This window comes from Cydia splendana, chromosome 9, assembly GCF_910591565.1.
Source record: "Cydia splendana chromosome 9, ilCydSple1.2, whole genome shotgun sequence".
NCBI classification, from domain to species: domain Eukaryota; kingdom Metazoa; phylum Arthropoda; class Insecta; order Lepidoptera; family Tortricidae; genus Cydia; species Cydia splendana.
The window spans coordinates 17,790,942-17,810,737 of NC_085968.1; the positions used below are offsets into that span (position 1 = coordinate 17,790,942).

The 19,796-nt window shown below is 40.6% G+C and overlaps 1 protein-coding gene across 1 annotated transcript; it reads left to right on the top strand.

Annotated features, from left to right (window-relative positions):
* Positions 1–8,508: 8,508 nt before the first annotated feature.
* Positions 8,509–17,181, top strand: LOC134793931 (uncharacterized). The gene is made up of 4 exons (XM_063765647.1): positions 8,509–8,560; positions 9,273–9,425; positions 10,124–10,320; positions 14,446–17,181. Exons 1-4 carry the CDS (start codon positions 8,509–8,511, stop codon positions 17,179–17,181), a joined length of 3,138 nt encoding a protein of 1,045 aa, XP_063621717.1.
* The last annotated feature ends 2,615 nt before the right edge of the window (positions 17,182–19,796 follow it).

Below are 19,796 nucleotides of genomic sequence, written 5' to 3' on the forward strand. Positions count from 1 at the left end.
GACGCGAGCGCACCAACTGGAGGCTCTCCGTGTCGCCTACTCTCGCCAAACTACAGCGCCTGATCGCCGTCGTGACCTGTGAGCTCAGTTGTTAATCATTTACGGTTCGCAGGCGCTCATGTAGGCGCGAAAACCCGCCGACAAATAGCGGAAAAATACAGTAAAACACCATTGACGTATAATTATATCTGAGGACTGGCCTTACGGGCACTAAAAATGGTACTAGTTCAGCGGTGTTACTCACGAATTCCAGCCAATCGTGCAGTCTAACGCAACTCGTTGCGACCAATATTATAGCGCGCGTGATGCGAACTCATCAACCTATCGCGCGCGTGATGCGAACTCATCAACCAATCGCGTTGTAGCGGTGTCACACCTCTGTACTGGCCCCTGTTATGTCTCATTATTATTGCACGTAAGCCAGTCCATAGATATATATGTCAATGTAAAACACGGAGGGGGTTTTCATCGATGTTTAAAAATTAACGTAGTTTTCCTTATCTTAAAAACTGATACCGTATTCGTCTCTATTGTGGTAGATTTAGCCCATCCCTCGCTAGATTCAGTCGATCCCATATAGACATTTTTTATTACTTAATTAAGTACCTTTACAATGGAAAGAGCAAGGATCTTGGTGTAGGTATTAGGATCGAAAAGCCAAAAGTTTGGTTTCTTACGAATTTAAGCGGCCACGGAACTTGCACCATTCACTAACCCGGGGTTAACTGGTTAAACCTGCAGTTACCATGGTTACCAGTACAATTTGACACTGGGTTTACGGTTTAACCGCTTAACCCCGGGGTGGAATGATGCAAGTGGCGCTAAGTATAACTACAGTAATATTAACTCTACAAATAAATCGTAACATTTTCAGGCATATCATTCCTAACTTTAGCATATTTCTTATTGGCAAAAGATTTTAATCATCTAATCGCCAAATTAAGTTTCGGTAAAATCGTTAGTGGCGTGGACTGTTTCCTCGTGATGCTTACATACATGCTTGGTGTTTGGACTGTTCGGGACACACTGAAACTACTAGTAAATCAACTTCGTCAAATGCAAAAGGTAAACCTAAGACCGTTTTCACATTGTCCGATCCGATATCGGATGTAGAATCCTACATCCCCGTAGTCTGGCCGCGGGGGCGCGCCCGGGCGCCGTCTTTAGCGGTCACGCACGCTACAATAAACATTATGCCTACACATACGCACACAAACAAATATTATCGGTCCGACAGCTGAGGGGGGGCTCCCACATGGCTAAATTTATCGGAAGCGCCTTTCCGATACCGGATCGCAGAAGGCGCCTATGACAAAAATAGCCGCAGGAGAGTGCCATTGGCATTATATCCGCCTTTTTTACGTTGTTTATAGTAATGATTTATTAAATGCATATATAAATACAGAGAAACACATATATCTTATATTTTAGTTCCTTCCGATTCCGACATCCGATATCGGATCGGACAATGTGAAAACGCTCTAAGATTCTGTAGAATGATTTAACGTTTCATATATTTAAATATTATATATCTGTTATATGTAGGTATATGTAGTTAGGTAATCGTCAATTTTATTAATTGCGTAATAGCTCTCGCACTGTCGACTGGTACAAAGCGAACACGGAAACACGGGTTCACATTACGAGCAACTGTCGAGACGACAGAACCGCAGTTTTTCTCGTTCGCACTAATTTGTATTGGTGCCATCAAGAGGGAATGCGATCGAGTTCACGCAGCAAATGTCAAATTCCAACTTATGGTGCGGGTACTGTTCATCTGAATATAAGTATTTTATTAATGTACGGTTTGAAAAAAAATGTATTATACTTAATTTGAAGCATTTATTGGAGCAAAGTAGGACCTGTTCACGGTTCTATGTGAATATGTTATACTTACCTATCGTTTAATTTGGTTCACTTTCTAGATAAGCTGCAATATTTATTTCGTTTCTTTCAAAAACTATTCTAAAGGAACTAACTACTTAATAATTGGATACATACTATGGCAACTTGTATTGTATTGTGGTGTGGGTTTCTCATGGCACTTCTCGGAACTTATTATGAATAATGAAGTTGACAGTAAGTTGATTTTTTTTCATTCATTATTAAATATCAACAGTTTATTAGTATTGGAAATGGCTGAAAATAATTTACAGTTAACTATACCATTTTTTTTGTTTGCAGTGTCGCCCTTTTTTTTATTCATATTCTTTTATTTAGTTACGATGGGATCTTTGATTCGACTGGTAATCAGCGCTATCATATTTGAACTAACGTACGCACTAACTTTACTTAACGATCAACTGGAGTATCCGTTAACAGGTAAGAAGCAAGAACTTTTAGGTAGGTATTAAGGTAGGTTAACGCTCAGGATTCTATTCTAGAATTTAGTGGGGGACTCAAGTGCTAACGCCTAAGGTGGAAATAATGTTGCAACCATGTGATACTGCTTTTCACATCACCTATGAGGAAATTATTATGTTCCAACATATTATCAAGGCTAATGTATGCAAAAAATAAATAAATCGTATCCATTCCTAAAACAGAAAAAAGCAATTTTGATCCCTCCTAGCAGGGAAGAAAAGTGCCACTTTGACCCTCCTAGCAGGGAAGAAAAGTGCCACTTTGATCCCTCATAGCAGGGAAGAAAATTACCACTTTGATCCCTCCTAGCAGGGACGAAAAGTGCCTTTTGATCCCTCCTAGCGGGGAAGAAAAAGCCCTTTTTCGATAGGTGATGTGAAAAGACTTTCGAAACATCGAGGAAAGTAGGTACACAAATCATTTTTTGTTTGCGTAAGTTTTTCATTTGCGTATTGGTTAATTTTAATAAAAATAAATACGTTCTATTGCAGCTCCGATGCCACTTTCGAAGGATATTAAATTGAAATTGCATCTGAAGGAATTAAAACCTCATAAAGCCAATATTTTCGATCGCTGTACGAAAGGTGTGTGTTTCAAACAGTACCTACTTTTTAATACAGTTGCTCAAAAATTTGCTATTTTATGTGCCTGTTTAATTACTTATTTTAAACTTTATTGCACAATATAACAAATAAAGTACAAATGGCGGACGTAATGCCTAAAGGCATTTTCTACCAGTCAACCATCAGGCTAAAGTGGCTAAACAGTAACAGTAGTAGGTGCAGGCATTAAACAAGTGTTTAGCGTACGCATAGTTGGTTTAAAAAAAATCGCCATTTGACATTAATTACACACAAAATATTATTACACGATCAACTATAGGTAAGCTTCACATGTACAGTCACCTGCAATAATATGTTACACAACGAAGGCCGAAAAAATATCTAACACGATCTTATTTGTAGAGCCATAAGAGAGTGTCACATATTTTTGCGACCTTCGAAGAGTAACATATTATTCCACGTGACTGTACCACACTTTTTTGGAAAATAAATGAAATTAATTGAAAATACAAATTTATAAATGTTTAGCTTGTTATTATAATACACAATTTTTTACTAAAAAGGGTTTTGATTATTTGTCTGAATCACTATCATTGCTATCGTAAACCGAAAAACTTAAAAATCAAAACGCCGCCCGCTATTTTCAATCAAAATTTAAATGTAAGTATTACTGATTTAGCAATAAATAAAACACTTAACTACAAATGTAGTGCATAATTGTTTTCCATCGTATTTTCTCGGAAACGTTCGTATTTTTGTCATGCTACTTCACTCATACTCCGGTAATTTTTGTACGAATACTGACTGAAACAGCAAGAGCGTACGAGCATGCTCGTACGTTTCCGTGAATATACTATGGAAAATAATTAAGCACTACATCTGTACTTGATGACATTTCAGGTATACACTACATTAACCAATGCCACGGTACGATATGTGACATGGTGGAAGACATTAACGACAACGTGGGGCCGTTCCTGCTTCTCTCCTTCATGTTTTTATTTCTAGAATTACTGATCATTCCACAAAGTTTGATAATAGACTTTGGTATGTACTTATTTAAGTTAAACTTTAAGGCCCATTTGCACCATTCAGTAACTCGGGGTTAACCCGTTAAACCTAGAGTTATAAATAAATAATATAAATAAATATTATAGGACATGTTTACGCAAATTGACTAAGCCCCACGGTAAGCTCAAGAAAGCTTGTGTTATGGGTACTCAGACAACGATATATATAATATATAAATACTTAAATACATAGAAAACAACCATGACTCAGGAACAAATATCTGTATCATCATACAAATAAATGCCCTTACCAGGATTCGAACCCGGGATCATCGGCTTCATAGGCAGGGTCACTACCCACTAGGCCAGACCGGTCGTCAACCGCCGGGAGTTACTATAGTTACCAGTACAATTTGACACTGGGTTAATGGTTTAACCGGCTAACCCCGGGTTAGTGGGATGGTGCAAGTGCCGCTAAGTGTATTATTTAGCAACATCTGCGAGCATATTGCTTCACGAGTGTATTTATATTGAATAGTAATAGTAATCTTGTCTATCCAGTCTATAAAACCTGGTAAAATTATGTAGGTACGAAAGTCGGATGTAATCTTAAGAGTCAGACGAACCCGCCACCAAAAAGCCGCACATACAATCGAAGTTATGCTATCATTTTAAAGTGACATGCTTAAATTACATAAAATTTAACTCGAACATTCATATAATATATACTCATCTTTGTTCGGTACTAGTTTTCGTTGATAGAAATTGTAATAGGTACGAAGAAATTAGCATGTCGGTTTAAAATAATATATATATAAAGAGCGTAACTTAGATTGTATGAGAGCGGCTTTTTGGCGGCGGGTTCGTGACTCTAATTACTACATATTATTATGTGTCCTTATAGATTTATCCACCGCGCGCCATATAATATTCCAGATGAATAGAATTTTTCTCACTTTGTCCGACGTAATGATTATTGTGGAACCATGCCAGCGACTGCAGGATCAGGTACCTATCGTTGTTTTAATTTTTTAAGACAGGGCTATGGCAAAAATGTAGTTTTTATGTTATTTTTTTACCATTTTAATCGTTTTTCTTAGTTAAATTATGGTTGTTTTAATTTTTAATATCATTTGATATAATATTGACACCATAATATTTTAGATCATTCGAAGTGGAGCATCCAAAATGTCCCACTTGTAAAATAAAATACTAAAACGTGAACTGAAACAGATACCATACACTAAAGAAAAAGTGACCAAGTCCACCGGTGGCCGAGGCGGGAATCGAACCCTCGTCGTCAGCTTGGCGGTACCCGTCCCAAATTCTCTGGTGTATGATCTTTGAAAGGCTGGGCGCCTTTATTAAAATAATTTGATTTGTTCCCTGGTTACTAAAACGTACTTGTTGGATTCACATTTAATTTTAGATGGTCCGCACTCGCTCCTTGTTGGGCCGTCTGGAGGGTGAGGATCAGCATTGCGGATTCGACTCGGCTCAACTGGAGCTGTTCATACTCCAGGCGCAGTTACGCGACGCTGGGATAGCGCCTTTGGGCGTTATCACCGTCAGGAGGCCGATAGTGGCATCGGTAAGTGTCAATGCAATTTGGGAGACAACCACACTCGCTTGTTCTAGGTTACGGCTGCGATCTCACTCAGCTGGAGCTAGGGTGATTGCTATACTTTATTGGCCACTCCATAGTAATTGGCCAAACAAGCCAATTGAAGCCTTATTTTTAAGAGGGGCTAATTACTATACAGGGTGATTCAGGAGACGTGAGCAGGACTAACACTGCGCATTTCGTAAATTATAAGCAACTGTTTCGTATCAGTATTAGTGAGATTAACGTAAATTTTCTAGTCGTGTCGAAAAAAAAAGTTATTAATTTATTTACAACATGCATGGTCACCCTAAAATTAGAATACTAAACTACCGATATTCTGTGTCAAATTGAATGTCATCACTGTCATCAAGGTCTGGTTACTTTTGAAAAATCGTATCTCACTCAAGTTGACAGTTGATTTTCTTCGTCATCAAAATATTGTCATTACGGTTAAAGAGGTTTTATGTTTATTAATTAGGTCTTGTAGGGTGACCATGATTGTAGAGAATTAAATTTGCCCTCACCAAAAACTTAAAAAATAGGAAAAAGTGTGGTTGTTTCACCTAAATACGACGGTGATCGATCAATTATCAGTTACTGAGTGCGCAGGATTAGTCCTGCTCACGTCTCATGAATCACCCTGTACAGTGGCCTAACTATAAACCGAAACAAATGTTATATACGAAGGGGAAAATTACCAAAGCTTCCAGTGTCCAGAGCTGGAAACGAAGCAGTGTCCCCCGTTTACCGGCCAGGCGCCTGAATCACTCGGCTATCCGGTCCGGTCACGCGGCGGCTTGGGTCGAATTTTCCAAGTATATGACAATTTCCTGAAGGCTTGTGGCGCCCCCTGGCCATCTCTAAGATAGAACAGTATGGTTGGACCTTCTAACCGAATCAAACTCAGGTGATTATGGGCTAGGAAAGAGAGATCGCACTGCCATTAATACTCTAAGAACAATATTAGTTATTTGTTTTACAAGGGGGCAAAGTTGTTGTTTAACCGCTCGTGCTAATATTGATACCCGAGCAAGAAAAGATTCCAAAATTTCAAAATTCCGGGTTTCAAAGCACGAGGGTTAAACAAAATTTGCCCCCGAGTGAAACACAAAATTTTTCACCACACCAACCCGAAGCAAATATTAAATGTAAAATATCAAACAAAATCAGACCAAATGAAATCCAAATGAATATTATTAAATATTTATCATCCAAAATCATCATTTAAAAGTCAATTCTACCAGCGAACATAAGAAAACAAGTCAAAATTTGCATTTGATTAATTTGCCTCACATGTGAATAAAATGCATTTTTGCTATCAGTTTTTGAGGTGCAAAGTAAGCCTTTCCGAGCTGGTGTGGTGAAAATTAAATTGCTTTAGTAGATACACTAATTCCAGCTCTGGACACAGGAGGCTTTGGGCATTTTTCCCTTCGTACATATATGTCATTTATTTCGGTTTAAACAGGTAATTCTAAGTTTTACATCTTGTTGCAGATAATCGGCGGCGTCGTTACCATCTTAGTTATTGTATTTCAAATTGCGACTGCCTCAAAGGTTAAAATGTAAACACAAATGTGTCAGCCATAAAATAACTTAATCATAAATACGACGCTTAAAATGTTTCATTTCGATGTAGCAAACTTAGGGCCAGTTGCACCAACCACAATTAGCGGATTGATCAACGTCACAAATCAGTGAACTGTTAAACTTCCCACACAATTAATATTTAGCGAAGGTAACCTTTTAACCACCATAGAATTTTTCATCGATCGTGCTCGTGTCGCCGGCGGTACGAAGTTACACGAAGTTTTGTCTTATTTATCAGACCGCGGTGAAATGAGCCCGATTTTGTATGTCTTATTATCATTCTACGGCGGTTAAAAAGTTAAGAGTCACACGAACCGCTGCCGAAAAGTCACTCCCATACAACCGAATTTACACTGCGCATTTTAAAACGACAGCTACGGGTAGTCCAGCGGCGGCTATTAGGCTCGTGTGACTCTTAACGATGACAGACGGTTTATTTTAGTACAACCGACCATCAATACAATACAATACAAAATGTAATATTCTTTATTGCTCACCAATATCAAATTGTACTGGTAACCATGATAGTTCCAGGTTTAACCGGTTAAATCCGGGTTAGTGGAATGGTGCAAGTGGCGCTAACAGGGCAAGTTAGGTAAATTAAAGCTTGTAACTAATGTGTTACTCCTTACGCACTTTACGCAGTACCTAAGTTTGACTCGCTTCTTATTTTTGTATCTATACAATTTTGTTTTAAACATTAAACATCGACCACAGTAAAGTGTAAAGCTCGTCACAGGCGGAGCGATAATATAATTATTTTAATATACCGTAAGATAGAAGAAAGTATAGCTAAGCACCACACACGACAACGATACCTACCAAAATATATATTGCTCTCTGTCTAGCACCTAAATTGTGAGAGAGACGAAATATACCAAAATATATCGTAATATACCGAGCTATAACATCTTAAGGTATCTTAAGATGCCTTGCTATATCGTAATATGCCAAAATATCTCTTATAGCTTCGTATGTGGACTCTGTCAAATAGTAGGTACGTAAAATATATCGTAGGTAAGAATACCTTGCTATAAGATATCTTTTGGTATATTATCGCTCTGTCCGTGTGTGACGGGCTTCAGACATAAATTTTAGATCATCATCATTAAATTTAGATTAATCTACTTATATATTCCTAAGTATGTTATAATCGTGTTTGTAGTTGCTTGTATTTACTTACATTTTTATATCTGACATCAACGAAGTAAAACCGGATCAGCTAGGTGGTCGAGCCTATTACAACATGCAATATTAGATTTTGTGATTCTTAATACTCTAAGAACTAAATAATTAAAGTATATCGCTGTAGACCCGTTTCTGTAATTAAATAGATTCTGTTAGTTACGACAGCGTGTAAGCAAATATTGTTATAATGGCGAAAAGAGATTTACATGAAATGCGAAAAGCAAATAACGGAGTTGAGGGTGAGTTACATTATTTTTTTGTTAATATTAAACTATCTATAACAGCATCAATAGTAGCGAAAAGAACAATGCACCAAGTTTTTGCCAGCCCCCTAAGTACTTTTGAAGTTTACAAATGAAAAGAACATGTCTAGTCACTTTTTTTGGAAAATGAGATTTTAATCTTAAAATTTAGAGCCCTCAAAGCCCTCAATGAACTACTTATTAGTTACAATTTCGGTCACCGCTGCAATTGTAAATATACTTAACTCCCATTTTTCTCACTTTAAAAACACCTATACATAACAATAATAATATATGGTACCTACGTCGTTCCTTTCAAACCGCGATGACTCAAAATCTTGTCACAGTAACTAGACAGTTGTTCTTACCGTGTACCCTTCAATAGTACATTGTGCAACGAGAGGGGCAAGTGAAATTTTGCAAACGAGGTCTTTATATGCACGACAGCCGCAGCACAGCGCAGCATCTCGCTCGCACTAATATGCGAGTACTTACGAGCGAGATGCATAGGAAGTTAGTTACGCACACGCTAGCGTATATGTCAGTGTCAAACTAGTGGTAGGTATGAAGTGCCCCGCCTTTTTTTGTTCGACTGCCATGCCACCAGATAATATCCGCTCGCAACAGTCAGTTTACTCTTCCTAGCTCTGATTACCAGTATAATTTAATTATTTGTTTCACTTTTAAAATGTTCACTTCTAAAACTTAGAAGCTCTCGTACCTGTATTACTACGCATCACGCTATGGGTGTCGCGCGTTCTATGCGCGGTGCCGGCGCGGCTAAAACGTTCGCGCAGCGGTTGGTGGCTCGCCGTGTCGCCGACATTGGCCAAACTACAGTGCCTGATCGTCGTTATCAGTCGTGAGTCGTTCCTGCATTTTGCTTATGGTATATTCGTAGGCGTTAGAGCATAATTATATAAGTTTCTGAGCAGCAAAGCTGAAATGTAAAGTCTAAGAAAAATTCTTGCATCAATTTTCACAGCTGATGATCACGGCGTCGTGTGGCTTCGTATGTGCGTAGGTGATGGTGAGGGAAATACCAGCAAAGTAGCATTTTGTGATGTGAAACTAAGCAAGGCCCATGAATTAGAATCTCCGTATACTACTACCTATCTACTATCCTACTGTTTATTTATAAACGCGTTACTGGCCTGAATTAGCTATAAATCCTTTGTCTTTATTTGTAAGAAAGGGATAAAACATAATTTAACTAAATCAGGCCCGTAGAGTTTTATGAATAAGGGAGTAAAACAAATTCATCCAGAATCTTATAATAACTCATGCGAGTTTTATTATTTAATATTAAATGTAAATAGGTAGGTTAACCATTATTAATAGCGTTGGGTTAAAGTCGATCTACCTAGGTACCTAGTACCTATTCCTAATCCGCACATGACAGTCACGCTCTGTAATTGTTACGCCATTTAGGGTTCTAGCTAAATTGGAAATTCCATAGCGTGAGTATGGAACAACCAATTTAGCTAGGACCCTAAATGGCGTAACAATCGCGGAGCGTGATGGTAGTTACATTTTATTCAAAAGGTTGTAATCTTACAGATACTCTAATGCTGACGGCATTTACGCTCGAATTACTGTCGGAAAACTCCGACCGCGTACGTTTGGGGAGTTCATTGCTTAACGTGGGCATGTTCATCGCAGAGTCGTTATTGTTGATGCTCGTGTATAGCGTCGGCGCGTGGGCTGCCCCGCGACAACTCAGGCAGATCATCCTTGTGCTTCAACAGTTGACAAAGGTAGGTATACTCGTACAGGGTGGAAAAAATTAATGGGCCCTTAAGAGAGATTTAATTAAATAAGTAAAAGATCTTTGAATGCAGTTTTGTTTATTTTTTTAAACAAAAGAATGTTTAATTTAACTAAAATGAACTAACTTAAGGTTTTAAGGCACTTTCCCTGCAGGCACAGAATAAATAATAGTACTAAGTACAGAAGGTTCACTCTCTAACAAAACGCGTCTGTTACGATTAGGACAGATATGACCGCTAGGTGGCGCAAGCGCCACGAGCGGCCTATGGCTAGACACCAAAATTGGTGTGCTTGTAACTACCTACTTGTTGCGACGCGACGAAATCGCGGAGTGAGCCACGCCTGTTCCAGGGCCCATAATGTTTTTCCACACTTAACTGTATCGTATAGGTACCTTTAAACGAGCAATTCTTGTATAGGTATATATTTCGGGGATCTAGGAAACGACTCTAACGATTTCGATGAAATTTGCTATATGAGGGGTTTCGAGGGCGAAAAATCGATCTAGCTGGGTCTTATCTCTGGGAAAACGCGTATTTTTAAGTTTTCATATGTTTTCCGACCAAAGCTCGGTCTCCCAGTTATTAGGCCAGGGGGCGTGGCCTAGGAACAAACTTATATGACGCTGAACGCACATGTGCGTTGGGGGCAGTGAATGTGTTAAGAGCCCATCAACGTGCACACTAGCGCCACTGCTAAATAATCGTGATTATGTAAATTTAGCGACAGGTATTTAAAAAAGGGGGCCGCTACGTACTGTATTGTGTAGGTATTTAAGTACCTTTTGAATACATCAAACTAGTTTTTATGTTGCTAGTTTGATGTGTTCAAAAGGTACAATACAGTAGTATTGTGTAAGTATTTAAGTACCTTTTGAATACATCAAACTAGCAACATAAAAACTAGTTTGATGTATTCAAAAGGTACTTAAATACCTACACAATACAGTACGTAGCGGCCCCCTTTTTTAAATACCTGTCGCTAAATTTACATAATCACGATTATTTAGCAGTGGCGCTAGTGTGCACGTTAAATCGTTAATGGGCTCTCAAAAACGTAGTACATAGGTCACTAGATAAATTTTGCAATAGACAAATATGAAACAAAGAGGAAGCCTATCACATATACTTTTTAAAACTATATTTCCATAGAGAATGATTGGCCGGAAAACATTGTCTATGGAAATATAAAGAAAGTATATGTATATGTTATCACCTCTTTGTGTCAACATTTGTCTATTGCAAAACTTATCTACTGACCTATGTAGTTAGAAAGAGTAACAAATATTAATCCATTTACAATATGAATATGGTCAATTTTAACCATTATTTAAGACGGACTTTATTCCATTCAGATAATAAAGTAAAAAATGCAATTCTTAAAAAATATCTTAGGAGATTTTCGCAAAAACACTAATAAATCCTACGTTTTGTTTCATCTTTTCAGATTAAAAGCAACCTTAATGGAAATAATAGGGTGGAATATAGCAAATTTAAACAGTTATTGCTAATTTCGTACATAATATGGCAAATTATATCCTATTATCCCATATTCAGCGTGATATCATATTATGGAAGATTGAAAAATAATAGTAAGTGAAGTATATATTTATTGATTTTTTTTTGAATAAATATGAAAATGAAAAAATGAAAATGAAAAATGTAAGGTAGGTACACATAGGTCAAATACAAGGTTTCTTTAGCTCTTATTATGTGTTCCGTTCTTAACGTTTAGTTTTTAAGTAATTAATCAAAATTCCGCGCGCTTCTACCGTTTATCGATGCAAAGCCAAAACGCACTTCACAACGATACAATATTGACATTTTAGCCAATAGGATCGTCCGAAACTCTCGGGCGACACGCTCAGAACGAGCCTCAGCAGCGCCTCTGTTGGCGAGGAAGAGAACTAGCGAGACGCCGCCGCGTGCAGATCGACCGCTATCGATTTAAATCGCTTATTATGTTTTAAGCCTCCAAAACTAAGTTTGTTAGTGATCTATCCTGCGTGACAAAAGACCTAAGACTGTTTAACATACCGCCGGCCGGCGTGTGAAAGAGGAGAAAGTGCTAAACTTAAAAGAAGAACCAGCCGCAACGAGAGGATTCCGCCATTGCTGGAGTATCAGGTCAGTTCAGTGCGTGATATCCTTTGGTTATTTTATCGTGTTGTACCGTTTGTTACCGGCGAGTATACATATTTATGCTCGATCCTAACTGTTGTGAATTGGCATTGCATCTCATTCCAAAACCGCGCCATTTTGCAACATATTTTGGTGCCGAAACCCGCGAACGACCTTTTGACCTCTATTCACACTCGGCCTGCCAAGTACCAATTTCACTTCGTAACCTTTCTAACATTGTCGTTAATACTCGTTTAATATCCTTATCTACCGTGTAAACGAATTGCAACGTCAATTTATCGCGTAATTACGAAGTTTAAATTAAAGTCTTTGGTTCATGTTGTCTCGCTTACTCCACCGCCTACCGAATTTAAAACTGCTTAATCATTTCACTAAAACTATCGAAATATACCTAATCATTGTTGTCTAGTTAACAAAATCATTTAGCGTTTTATCATAAATAACCGAAGTATTAAGTAATCCTATAATTTTGTAACGAAAACTACAACCTACAATATTTCATACCTACGGGTATTCTGAGAATTAAGTTCCCAGTGTAACGAGACCTCCGTCTTACGGAGTTTGTACGTAGTTTGATCACGCGTTTCGTTGGCCTTCTCCCTTTGTTCACATAACCACGTAACTTGATCCCTCGTCCGTGGCGTAGCATACGGCGACTCGGGTCTTGAGCGTGTTTTGTACACAGGTGTTCGAAATTCGTATAACTCATTTCTTTATTTCTGACCGCTCGACTTATCGTATTAAAAATTGTCATTATATTTTAAATTTTGAAATCCAACTTATCGTATTAATAACTTTGAAGGGAGATAGGTATTGTAAACGTTTTAATTAGATTCACTTTGTTAGTTCCGGATTTCTCGAATTAATTTCGTGTTATAAAAATTTTATATCGGACTTTCTTTCATTTTTATTTTCTATTGACTTTACCGACTACCGATAACCGTACCGAGTGCCATTTGAGTTCATTTTCGTATAAATTTACTAAACTGATAAATTTTACTACATTAATTCCGCGAACTCGGGGTGCCGGTTTTAATAGTTGCCGCGTTATATAAACATCGAAGCTGTTTTTATTTGTGCTATCACTGATAACGTATAGTGTTTTTAAATACGAGCTTGTTGTTTTAGACCTTAAACAATGTCTTACCTAACAAGGCGTAAATCTAAATCCAGTTCCAGTGTAGGTAAAAAATGTACCGATACAACTTACACTGTCAACAACTTACCGAGTTTACGACGTAAACGTACTATAGCGTATAACCGTATAGCGAAGGCTTTGGAAATAGGGACCTTAGCCAATACCGATGATTCACAAGTCGAGTTATTTCTTTCATATTGTCAGGAGATAATATCGCTGATAGTTTTCAAGAGTCGCATCTTATCATTTCGGATCTACTAGGGGATGATGTCGACGACAGTGAGAACGAGATTCAGGAACGATTCGACGAAGCGTATTTTAACGTAGTTGCCCTACAGCGTAAATTTTTACCGTGTTCGTCTCAACAACAGGGTATTTGGAGACAGGACATAACACCGGGTTCGCATAGTACTAATATGCGGCTTCCAAAAATTTCGCTACCGACCTTTTCGGGTACTATTAAGGAGTGGCCCGAGTTCATCGCGATTTATAATGCGCTTATTCACGAATCGACCCTTTTGAGTGAAATTGAGAAATTTCATTATTTAGTGTCCGTTTTACGCGGTGACGCTTTATCATTAATCAGAACGTTTCCTGTTGCAAGTGAACATTATTTAAGTGCATACGATGCTCTCAAGTCCCGTTACGAGGACAAACGCGACTTAGCTTTTACGTGTTGGCGTGACATTTTGGATGTCAGTTTTAAAACAGCTAGCGCTCAAGATTTTCGACACGCGCTCGATACAATCGATGAAAATCTAACTATTTTAAAACATTTGAAGTTACCGACCGAACATTGGGACTTTGTCCTTTGTTATAACATTCTTGCCAAGTTAGATACAAAGCTGCGACGCGAGTTTGAGGAGAAACACATCAACGTGGAGATGCCTCAGTACAAGCAGATTAGGGCATTTTTACACGCGAAAAGCGAAGCATTGTTGCGCGATACGCACTTTACCGGCGTTACTTCTAAAAACGCGAACACTTCTAAAGAGGCAACGGGAACTTTACCGAAACCGAAGCGACTTAACGTCACGCATACTCTCCTCTCTCCTACCGTGAACCCCCTTCCAAAGGGTGGTGACAAACAAGAGGTGAAACCGAAAGTTTCGGGAACTCCGTCAGTTTCGGCAACTCTGAAAGTTGTCCGAAAATGTTCCTTCTGTGGTGAAGAGCACAACATATCAGCCTGCAAGGACTTTATAGCTAAATCAGTGGATGAACGAATGGCTCTTACCACGGAGAGGAAATGGTGCTACAACTGTCTTAACGCGTCTCATTCAGTGCGACAATGCACATCGATATTCTCTTGTCAGAAATGCAAGCGGAAGCACCACACTCTGTTGCACCGAGAGCAAGCTGCCAGCAATCCTGAACCTTCTGGTGAAAAATCAAGCTCAGTCGTCTTACTAGCTAAAGAATCGTTGACTCCGTCCAATTCACCTTCGAATACGACCGTGCTACTGGCAACCGCGCTCGTCCAAATTCGTGATGCTTCAGGCGAGTTTCAGACATTCCGGGCTTTATTGGACGCCGGAAGTCAAAACAATCTTCTCACTACACAAGCGGCTCAACGGCTGAAGTTGGAGCCTACACCGACTAGTGAGGGGCCATGCGGCCTAGGAGGTGCACCCGCAACAGTGACTGGCAAAGTCACATGCGATATAGGTGCCAAGGATACCGTACATTTCCGTCTGGAAATGTTTGTTTCACCACACATTTGTGATGAACAACCAATCGGAAGACTCAATACGAGTGGATGGGAGGAACTCAAAACATTACCGTTAGCTGATCCTGGTTTTGATATTCCTGGTCCAATTGATGTCTTGCTCGCTGCCGATGTCTTTGCTGAGTCACTTCTCGACCAACGTTTGAAACGCTGCGTCAATAAACCGCGTGCTCTCAACTCTGTCTTCGGATGGCTGATTGTCGGTAGAATCCGACTAGCATCGTCGTCTTTATTAAGTGTGCCATCACCTAATATGGATGACAGCTTAAACAATATTGTTCAACGCTTCTGGGAAATCGATACCGTTCCACATTCTTCCCGATTAACCCCAGATGAACAACTCTGTGAAAATAGTTTCACAGACGAGCATTACCGTGACGAGACTGGTAGGTACGTCGTCTGTCTCCCCTTCAAAGATAACGCTGAGCCTGTGTTTGAAGGCTCTCGGGAGATAGCGTTACGACGCTTCCATGCTATCGAAAAGCGCCTTTCTCGTGATCCAGACTTGAAACAACAATATGTTGATTTCATGACCGACTACATCGAAAGTGGTCACATGACTTTGGTGCCTGCTAAGCACATGGGTCAAGGCAAGTTTTATGTGCCGCATCACTGCATTCTGCGCCCTGAGAGTGCCACAACGAAGCTTCGCGTTGTTTTTGACGCTTCAGCTAGAGATGCGCATTCCAAATCGCTTAACGACTCGCTATTAACAGGCCCAAAGTTACAATCCAACATTGCGGAGATTCTTCTTCACTACCGGGAGCACGAAGTGGTCTTTATGGCCGACGTGCGCCAAATGTACCGTCAAATTAACGTTGCTCCGCATCACCGGGATTACCAGCGTATTCTCTGGCGAGCTCACCCGGATGAGCCTCTTCAGGAATACGTATTGAACACCGTAACGTACGGGATCTCCTCGGCTCCGTTTCTTGCTTGCCGAACGATCCAGCAATTGGCCAACGATGAAGGTCATAAGTACCCGAAGGCCAAAACCGTTCTAACTTCCGATATTTACGTCGACGACGTCGTTACCGGCAGTTCTTCGCTGGATGACGCTTGTGACATCAAGTCACAGGTTATCGCACTTTTCAAGCTCGGCGCGTTCGAGCTAAGAAAATGGGTAAGCAACCGACCCGAACTTCTTCGGGATTTGCCCTCAGAAATGTGTCTCTCGGACGCCATCGCATTTACCGAGGCCGAAGACACCACCGTTAAGGTCCTTGGCCTTAAATGGGAACCTGCTTCAGACTCGTTCGTTTTTAACGTCCAACCTTCTAATCAACCGTGTACCAAACGAACGATTCTAAGTGAGGTCGCCAGAATCTTCGACCCTTTGGGTTTCTTGTCTCCATTGACAATCCAAGCCAAAGCCTTGATCCAAAAACTTTGGATTCTCGGCTCTTCATGGGATGAAACTCCTCCTCCGGAAATTGTGTCCCAATGGAGCAATTTCTCTCAGCAACTTCCTCAAGTTAGAGATTTGAAAATCCCTCTCAAATTCACCATCGAAGGTGCTCAATCGTATCAGTTGCACGGGTTTTGTGACAGTTCTGAGGTAGCGTATGGCGCAGTTGTATATCTACGTGTCACCGTGTCTGATGGCTCCGTCCGCGTCCACCTCGTTTGCGCAAAGGCCAGAGTTTGTCCACTCCGGAAACAATCTTTGCCCAGATTAGAACTGTGCGCAGCAGTGCTACTTGCTGATCTCATCAAATTCGTCAAGGACACGCTACGGCTGCCTGTCGACGAAACTTACCTTTGGTGCGACTCAACTTACATTGGCTTGGTTACGCGCTCCGTCCTCTCGTTGGGTGACATTCGTCGCAAATCGTGTTAGCCACGTGCAGGACATCGTTCCTACCGCTTGCTGGAGACACGTTCCCTCTGGAACGAATCCCGCAGATATCTGTTCACGAGGGCAGTTTCCTCGGGAACTTTTAACCAACACGCTATGGTGGGCGGGCCCAGAGTGGCTCTCTCAATCGCCGTCCGGATGGCCAACAGATCTTTCGAAAGATCGCAACACCGATAACGTCGTACTTTCCGAACAGCGTCGTGTAACTCTCGTAACAAGCCAAACCGAACCAATCAAGCAAACGTCAATAATCGATCAGCTGTTAGAGAGATATTCGTCGTTGGACAAGGTCTGTCGCATTCTAGCTTACGTTCGTAGGTTTTGTACCAACGCGCGTGGCAGCGCTTCACGATCTGAAAGCCTGCTCATAACGGACATCGAGCGCCATCGCGCGCTACTAGAAATCGTCAAGCATTTCCAAGATCGACATTTTTCCGATGTCATATCGAAACTTAGGTTGCGAAAACAGCTACCTCGTAGTCTTCGCAAACTAAACCCGTTCCTAGACGACCAAGGTATTCTCAGGGTTGGCGGACGCCTCGCGCGCTCCGGCTTAGAATTTGAACATAAGCATCCTGCCTTATTGCCTAGAAAGTGTGTACTTACGACACGCGTAATCGAATCCGTCCATCGGAAAACCTTTCACCCTGGTCTAAATACGACTCATTATTTAGTCCTGCAACAATTCTGGATCCTCGCGGCTAGGCGAGCGATACGACACCAGCTTTCGAAATGCATCCGCTGCTATCGTCTTCATCCGCAGCCTCTGCAACCGTTCATGAGCGACCTTCCTGCCTTTCGAGTCAATCAGGCTAAACCGTTTTCTGTAGTCGGCGTTGATTTCGGTGGTCCCTTTCGCATCAAACTCGGATCCCATCGCAGTGCGAAAATCGATAAGGCTTACTTATGCCTGTTTGTGTGCCTAAGCACTAAGGCCGTGCACTTGGAGGTAGTATCAACGCTATCAACCGACGGCTTCATCGCAGCCTTACGTCGTTTCGTTTCCCGTCGTGGCCGTTGTAACGTCATACACTCGGATTGTGGTACTAACTTTGTCGGCGCGAGCTCACAGCTAGCGGCATGTATCGAACGAGCCTCGCACGCAGAACGTATCACTTTCAAACGCAACCCCCCGTCTGCTCCACACTTTGGAGGGATATGGGAGATCCAGATTAAGGCCGCCAAGACACATTTATATCGCATCGTTGGCGACCAGGTCTTAACTTTCGAACAATTATCGACATGTTTCACCCAAATCGAATCCATTATGAACTCGAGACCTTTGTGTCCATTAAGTTCTGACCCTAACGATCTGAACGTCCTCACACCCGGTCACTTCCTGACATTAGAACCCCTGACAGCAGTCCCAGACTCTGACTACACGGACGTAACACTTAATCGACTAAACCGGTGGCAACTCATCCAAGCGTTCCAACAGCAGTTCTGGAAACGCTGGCAAAATGACTACCTACACGCCTTAACTCTGCGGGCAAAATGGACCAAAGACTCAACACCGTTAACCGTAAACTCAATCGTACTTATCAAAGACGAGAACCGACCTCCTCTTCATTGGCCGTTGGGACGAGTTGTCTCTCTCCATAACGGACCTGACGGAGTAGTTCGGGTGGCTACCGTGCGAACTGCGAAGGATAATTTAGTTAAAAGGCCCCTGGTTAAACTATGTCCCCTTCCATCCGAATAATCACTCCTCTTAACGATATTCCCTAGTTTTAAGATTAGTTTCATAAATCCCCGGACTAAAGCCTATGGTAATAAAAATATTACATTTGAAGGAGCACGGTTATATAACAGTTTGCCAAAAAATATTAAAGAGGTTGAATCATTTAACATTTTTAAAAACAAGTTAAAGGTCCATGTTATCACTAATATTCCCGTCACCTGAATCCGGCCCTGGCGCTTAGCAATAGTCGAGCGCGAAGTGCACTGTGCGTGCGCATATTGTATTCTACCCGTCCCTCTATTTATTACAAGTGCAATAATTACCCACTATTGTCTGTGTGAATTTTGTTATTGTGATATTTGTAAATAATGTAAATAATTTAAGTATAAATTCAATGCTCACGGGCGCAATTGCATGGCATGTATGTAAATAGTTTTTAAGTCTCATTAAGTGAAATGTTAATTTCTTTTGAGAATAATAAATATCTTTAACCCGAATCGTAGTTTTATCAATAGTTAAGTAACGTTTTCTTTCTCTTTCGGGAAAATCCCATTGGTATTTTGGTGGGCGGAATGTTCCGTTCTTAACGTTTAGTTTTTAAGTAATTAATCAAAATTCCGCGCGCTTCTACCGTTTATCGATGCAAAGCCAAAACGCACTTCACAACGATACAATATTGACATTTTAGCCAATAGGATCGTCCGAAACTCTCGGGCGACACGCTCAGAACGAGCCTCAGCAGCGCCTCTGTTGGCGAGGAAGAGAACTAGCGAGACGCCGCCGCGTGCAGATCGACCGCTATCGATTTAAATCGCTTATTATGTTTTAAGCCTCCAAAACTAAGTTTGTTAGTGATCTATCCTGCGTGACAAAAGACCTAAGACTGTTTAACATACCGCCGGCCGGCGTGTGAAAG